This window comes from Penaeus japonicus, unplaced genomic scaffold (genome assembly GCF_977035675.1).
Source record: "Penaeus japonicus unplaced genomic scaffold, GWHDUDI00000001_assembly GWHDUDI00000023, whole genome shotgun sequence".
In the NCBI taxonomy this organism is placed as follows: domain Eukaryota; kingdom Metazoa; phylum Arthropoda; class Malacostraca; order Decapoda; family Penaeidae; genus Penaeus; species Penaeus japonicus.
In genome coordinates, this window is record NW_028234425.1 from 5,065,184 (window position 1) to 5,072,683 (window position 7,500).

At 45.1% G+C, this 7,500-nt stretch overlaps 1 protein-coding gene across 1 annotated transcript in view; it reads right to left on the reverse strand.

Annotated features, from left to right (window-relative positions):
- The window catches only part of shakB (Innexin family member shaking B), a 151,572-nt gene that overhangs the window by 48,366 nt on the left and 95,706 nt on the right, over positions 1–7,500 (reverse strand). Inside the window, exon 2 of the mRNA XM_043027621.2 lies at positions 869–1,449. Coding sequence (XP_042883555.1) covers positions 935–1,449 — 515 coding nt within the window. The 3' untranslated portion in view covers positions 869–934. The remainder of the gene's footprint in view (positions 1–868; positions 1,450–7,500) is intronic.

Below are 7,500 nucleotides of genomic sequence, written 5' to 3' on the forward strand. Positions count from 1 at the left end.
CCGATTACCAGCTGTGGTGAGAGGAATCATCTGTGATATTAAAGGCTATATTTACTCCACCAGCTGCTGTTGCCATCTTGGTGGGTGTTGGAATTCAGTTTCTGATCGGTTTAAGGAAATTGGCGGAAGAGGTTGGCGGCTGGCGGTGGGTCTGAGAACGCGCTGGAGTGGGGCGTTCTCTAACATGCACGGCGGGAACAAATCTCTCTCTTTCTTTCTCTTTCTTTATCTCCCTTTCTCTCTCTCTCTGTCTCTCTCTCTCTCTTTATCTCACTTTCTCTCTCTCTCTTTCTCTCTCTCTCTCTTTCTTTATCTCCCTTTCTCTCTTTATCTCCTTTTCTCTCTTTCTATCTCTCTCTCTTTCTCTCTCTCTCTCCCTTTCTCTCTCTCTCTCTTTATCTCCCTTTCTCTCTCTCTCTTTATCTCCCTTTCTCTCTCTCTCTCTCTCTTTATCTCCCTTTTTCTCTTTCTCTCCTTTTCTCTCTTTCTATCTCTCTCTCTCTCTCTCTCTCTCTTATTCTCTCTGTCAATTTCTCATTTACTCTATCTTTTTCTTTCTCCCTCTATGAAAATCTCTCATTCTCTCTCTCTCTCTCGCTCTCTTTCTCTCTCTGTCATTTTCTCATTTACTCTATCTTTTTCTTTCTCCCTCTATGAAAATCTCTCATTCGCTCTCTCTCTCTCTCTCTCTCTCTCACTCTCTGTCTGTCTGTCTGTCTCACTTTCTTTCACACACACACACAGACACACACACAAACACACGTACAAACACACACCGCCACCATATTAAAAAAATGCCGACAAGAAAAAAATATAGAATAAAATGACCATCATTATATTTAAAAAAAGGAAGAAAAGCCAGACTTACCTTAAGCTAGGTGCGTTAGAATCACAGACGTTCGTGGTAAACACCCTGTGGCTATTTACACGGTGCTCAGGGCTCGCCGAAGTCTTTGGATGCATGACCCAACCTCTTCGCCAGCTCGTGCATGACCTCTTTGAATATGAGCGTGTCCACATTCTGGCCGAGCATGTAGAAGAGAAACCAGTCCCCCATCTTGCTTTTCCTCACTATCGTGTTGATCACCTCCTTGTTAATGAGGCGAAACCGGAGGCACAGGAGGTACGCCCTCATCCTCGGACTCAAGATGATCATGAGGCGGTACAGCAGGACGAAGAAGGTCAAGAACACCAGCAGGAGGAACCAGAACCACAGGAAGATGTAGATCTTCTCGTTGACGATGTTGATGGGCAAGATGCACAGCGAGTCGTACCGCTCGAGCTCACCCGAAGTACCGAACTTGCTAAACGAGCACTTGGTCATGCGCGGGAAGACGAAGATCATGGGGTCCACGCGCACCTCCTGGTCGTCCTCCATGAACTTGATGACATCCAGGCCGAAGGTCAGGAACGTCCCGCCCAGGAACCGGTCCATCAGGAACATCTGACCTGCGGGCGGAGGGAGGGAGAGACACGGGGTTAGATTTCGGGAAAGTGCTGGGACTCTGGAGATGTCGGGCTTTCATTAGTTTTTAGGGAGCTTTTATATAAGGATTTTTTTTTTGTTTCTTGGATTTTTTGGTAGGTAATTAGAATGTACAATTATGAATTATATATATGTATATATATATATAAATAAATAAATATATGTATACGTATGTATGCATGTATGTATGTATGTATGTATGTGTATGTATGTATGTATATTCATACACAAGCATGTAAATATATATATATACATATATATATATATATATATATATATATATATATATATATATATATTATATATATATATTATATATGTATATATATGTGTATATATATTTATATATATATAATATATTTATATATATAATATATATATATATATATATATATATATATATATATATTATATATATTAAGAGAGAAACTGGAGCGAGAGAAATAAAGACAAAGACATAAAAAGACATAAACAGACAGATATGCGAGAAAAAAAAAAAAAAAAAAACGCCACTTGATTACTCACCGGCGCGGTTACCAACGCATGTATAAATCTCTTCACTCATTAATTCCTTCACGCAAGCTCATCAAGACCACAATTCACAACCCAAAACGTGCATTAATTACTTTACTTAATGAACTTCAAGCGCGGAGAATACATCTTTGATAATTCTCTCGCAAACCAGGCGGGAAAATATGTCTGTTTATGGTGCTATTATCATAAATATTAATTTTTCCCTCCTTAGCCAAAAGCCCAGCTAACTTTGCTGTGATTAGTATGCAGTGCGAGACGGAGCTCTACGGAGACAGGCAGAGAGAGAGAGAGAGAGAGAGAGAGAGAGAGAGAGAGAGAGAGAGAGAGAGAGAGAGAGAGAGAGAGAGAGAGAGAGAGAGAGAGAGAGAGAGAGAGAAAGAGAGAGAGAGATTGAGAGAGAGAGAGATTGAGAGAGAGAGAGAGAGAGAGAGAGAGAGAGAGAGAGAGAGAGAGAGAGAGAGAGAGAGAGAGAGAGAGAGAGAGAGAGAGAGAGAGCGAGAGAGATCAGTGCAACAATGGCAACACCTCTGATGCATTTTCCATCATCATGTTTTTCCCGTTGTTACTGTTAAACGGTAAAAGCAACAACAAACAGTATAACAGCAACAATATTAAAACGGTACTGATAAATGAATAATGATAATGACGATGATAATCATGACAGAGGTATAATTAGTTAGGACAGTATTACAACTACATATACATTATAATAAAAATGATATTTGTTATAAGCAATTAAAAAAAATATAATGATAATATTAATGATAATAATGATATTAATAATGGTGAAAATAACGATGATGATAATAACAATCACTGCCATCATCATCATCATCATGAAAATGATTATCGTTGCAAGTATAATTGAAATGTGTTTCCTGGACATTACTAATCGTGTCACAAACTTTCTCATGAAATCCAGCCATTGTTTTTCAATCAGTCAAATTCTCTGACCTTTTAAAAGTTTTCGAAATTACGTCATGAAAACACGAAAACAAATGTGTGGGTGATGAAGCTCGCGCGTGCGTGTATGTATGTGCCGCACAGACGAACAGACAAACAGATAGACAAAGATAAAAAAAACAAAAAAACAGAATTAGAGACAGAGACAGCAAAGAAAAAGAGAAAGAAAAAACAAACCAACAAACCGACAGAGAAAGATACAAAAAAAAAAAAAAAAACGAAAGAAAAAAACAACAAAAAAACTGACATACAGACAACGAAAGACAAAATGCCAGACAGACAGACAGACAGACAGACAAAGAGAGAGAGAAAGAAGGAAAGTAAAAAAAAAAAATATCTTAGATTTCTTAAAAGCTTTATTCCCGTTGCGCTGATGCAAAAATCCCGCAATGCGAAACATATATACAGAAGAGCGAGGAGAGGCGTAGGATGACCCGGTGAGAGGGGGGGTAGGGGGTAGGGGGGTAGGGGGAAAGGGGGGTAGGGGGTAAGGGTTTAGGGGGTTAGGGGGTTTAGGGGGTAGGGGGGTTAGTGGGTAAGGGGGTAGGGGTAGGGGGTAAGGGGGTAGGGGTAGGGGGTAAGGGGGCAAGGGGGAAGGGGGTAGGGGGGTAGGGGTATGGGGGTAGGGAGGTAGGGGTAGGGGAGTAGGGGATAAGGAGGTAAGGGGGTAGGGAGGTAGGGGGTAGGGGAGGTAGGGGTAAGGGGCAGGGGGAAAGGGGGTAAGGGGGAAAGGGGGTAAGGGGTAAGGGGGAAAGGGGGTAGGGGTAAGGGGGTAAGGGGGTAGAAATAGGGAGAAGGGGGTAAGGGGTAAGGGTGGAGGAAGAGGGAAGGGGTGGAAGGGGGAGGGTAGGGTAGGGTAGGAGTTAGGTGTAGAGGGGGGTAGGGGGAAGGAAGGAAGGAAGAATAGAGAAGAAAATTGATGGCAGGGGGAGAGACAGGGAGGGAGGAGGAGGGGGAGGAGAGAGGGCAAGAGGAGGAAATAGGTAAGGAAAGTGAAGAGAGAGAGAGAGATAGCGAGAGAGTGAGAGAGAGAGTGAGAGCGAGAGAGAGAGAGAGAGAGAGAGAGAGAGAGAGAGAGAGAGAGAGAGAGAGAGAGAGAGAGAGAGAGAGAGAGAGAGAGAGAGAGAGAGAGAGAGAGAGAGAGAGAGCGAGCGAGAGAGAGAAAGTGTTTCTAGTTCTATGGCGTTTATGCACAGGGTTTAAGAATAATGAATAAGAAAAGTGTTTAAGTTTAACATAAATATATTTCATATACCTTCGCTTTATGTATGATATCCATGTAAAGTATATAGTGTTTATAGTTTCCTACGGACAAGGGAAGGTTCCCCTGCAACATCGCCGTAAGGGTGCACGGTTGCACGGACTCACCACCCGTGCAGCCGCCAGGAGACCCGCCCATTAGCATAACCCGGCCATTTATTTCCGGGTTCCATAAACAAGGGCGAGTTGGGATGTTTACGCCCAGAGAGAGAAAGAGACGGGGGTGGGAGGGAGGGGGAGGGATAGGGAGGGAGGCAGGGGATAGGGAGGGAGGCAGGGGGGAGGGCGGGGGGAAGGGAAAAAGAGAAGTGGAGAGACAGAGGGGAGAGGGAGATGGAGGGAGGGAGAAGAGATAGATAGATAAAGAGTGAGTGAGTGAGTAAGTGAGTGAGTGAGTGAGAGAGAGAGAGACAGAGAGAGAGAGAGGGAGTGAGAGAGAGAGGGAGAGAGAAAAGGGAGAGAGAGAGAGAGAGAGAGAGAGAGAGAGAGAGAGAGAGAGAGTCACAATTATCAGCAACAATGCGACTATCATCTTCAACCTCATCATCACAAGCATCACAAAACCACCACCACCTTTAATAACAACGAAAATAACAGCAACAACAAAAACAGAATCATCACCATCATCAATAACAACAACAACCGACAAAAATATTCCCACTCCCCCTCCTCCTTCCCACCCACCTCCTCCTTCTCCTTCCCATCCTCCCCCTTCCTCTCCCTCCTCCCTCCATCCCACTCCCATCCCTCGTTCCCCTCCTCCTTCCCTCCTCACTCTTCCTCCTACATTTCCCCTCCATCTCCCTCTCCTCCTCCCCCCTCCCTTTTCCCCACTCCTCCCACTCTCCCTTCCCTCCCCCCCCCCCCCCCCCCTTCCCCTCCCTCTCCTTATCTTTCATCCAATCCCTCTCTTTCTCCAAAAAAAAAAAAAAAAAAAAAAAAAAAAAATTGTACCGTCCGATCGCCATGGTCACTGTAGCAAAGTCCGTGACCTTGCATGGCATCTTGCATGATTATGAGGTCGTCTGCATGACAGTTGTCGTGTGTGAGGCATTGATTGTCGTCATGCAACGTCATCGGAACCCCAGTGATGAGGAATGAGATGATATTCCATGAGATTAGAGCGCAATGGAGAAAGAGAGAGAGAGAGAGAGAGAGAGAGAGAGAGAGAGAGAGAGAGAGAGAGAGAGAGAGAGAGAGAGAGAGAGAGAGAGAGAGAGAGAGAGAGAGAGAGAGAGAGAGAGAAAGAGAAGAGAGAGAGAAGAGAGAGAGAGAAGGAGAGAGAAGAGAGAGAGGAGAGAGAGAGAGAGAGAGAGAGATAGGAGAGAGAGAGAGAGATAGCTAGATAGTTAGTTAGGTAGCTAGATAGATAGAGAGAGAGAGAGAGAGAGGGAGAGAGAGGAGAGAGAGAGAAGAGAGAGAGAGAGAGAGAGAGAGAAAGAGAAAGAAAGAGAGAGAGAGAGAGAGAGAGAAAGAGAAAGAGAAAGAGAGAGAGAGAGAGAGAGAGAGAGAGAGAGAGAGAGAGAGAGAGAGAGAGAGAGAGAGAGAGAGAGAGAGAGAGAGAATATAATAATATATGTAGAAAAGTAACTATACAGAGAACAAAAGATAGATACAGGTGGAGATGTAGATAGATAGATGATAGTAGCACCTTACTCTCTTTCATCCTATCCGTTTCTCCTCGCATCCTCTCTGTCCCTCTTATCCTTCACTCCCCCTCCCTCCCTATCCCATCTCCTTCGTCCTCTTCCCTTCACCTCCTCCTTCCCTTACTCTCCCTCATATCCCTCTTTTCTTCTCATTCTCTTCCACCCTCTCTTTCTATCCTCTGCTTCTCCCTCTTTTCCAATTCCTCTCTCCCTATTTCCCTACTCCTTCAACATCTCACTCACCCTTCCTATTCCCTAACATCTCCTTTCCCCCTTCCTTGCCCCCCCCCCCTTCGCCCCACAACACGACCAAAAAAGAAAAAAAGAAAAGAAAAAAAGAAAAAAAAAAACCCTTAGGTCACGAGGGCGCATCTTCCGCCCTTTGATCTCTGCAGCATCCGACGCGACTTTCACTCCCCTCCCCCTCCTACTCCTTCCACCCCCTCCCCTCCCCCCTACTCCTTCCATCCCTTTCCCTTCCCTCCCCTCCCCCCTCACAAAGATGCTGCATCCTTGGTATCCTTCGCGTGTGATGGTTCATCTCCTGACCTTGCCTGGCCTGGCTTTGAGATGCAGCATCCTCGGTCCATCTGTATTACTCTCGACGATGTGGTCATTTGGCGAGCTGTAAAGGTGGTTGTGAAGAAGAAATAGAGGAAGAGGAGGAGGAGGAGGAAGGGGAGGAGGAAGGGGAGGAGGAGGAGGGCAGGGAAGGAGGTGGAGGAGGAGGGCAGGGAAGGAGGTGGAAGAAGGGGAGGAGTAGGAGGAGGAGGAAGAGGGCGGGGAGGGAGGAGGAGGAGGAAGGGGAAGGAGGAGGAGTAGGAGGAAGGGGAGGAGGAGGAGGATGAGGAGGAGGAAGGGGAGGAAGGGGAGGAGGAGGAGGAGGAGGAAGGGGAGGAGGAGGAGGAGGAGGAGGACAGGAAGGGAGGAGGAGGAGGAGGAGTGGGAGAAGGAGGAGGAAGAGGAGGAAGGGGAGGAGGAGGAAAAAAAGAACACGGATAGAAAAAAGAAGAAGTGGGAGAAGATGATGAGGAAGAAGAAGGTGAAAAAAGTACAAAGAATTGAGGACAAGGGGAGAGGGCGAACTAGGAAAAGAAGAAAAGGAAAAAAATATAGAATTAAATCAAGGAAAAGAAGGAAGAAGGAAGCAAAGAAGGCAAAGAAGAAGGAAAGAAAGTCACAAAAGAAGAAGAAGAAGAAAATAACAACAACAACAGAGGAAATAATAATAATAAAAAATAAATAAAGGAAAATGCTATAGAAGAAAGATTCCTACAGCCTTGTCTCAGCGATCCTCCTGAGCGGAAGGAATCCCAAAAGCAAGCAAGCAAGCAAAGAGACGCATCCTACTACCCCCTTCCCCCTCCCTCCCTCCCTCCCTTCTATCAACCCTCCTCCCCCTCCCCTAAGGCTTTCCTTCCCCTCCCCTCCCCTCCCCTCCCCTCACCTCCCCCCCTCCCACTTTCCTTCTAAGACAGCGCTCCGAGTCTAAAGAAAAATAGTTTCTGGAAATTCTTTTACTTTTTAAAAATCTCTTTTAATATTTTTATTCATTCTTTCTTTTCATCATTATTCTCTTATTCATTTGCTTTTCCTCTTTTGGGGCGA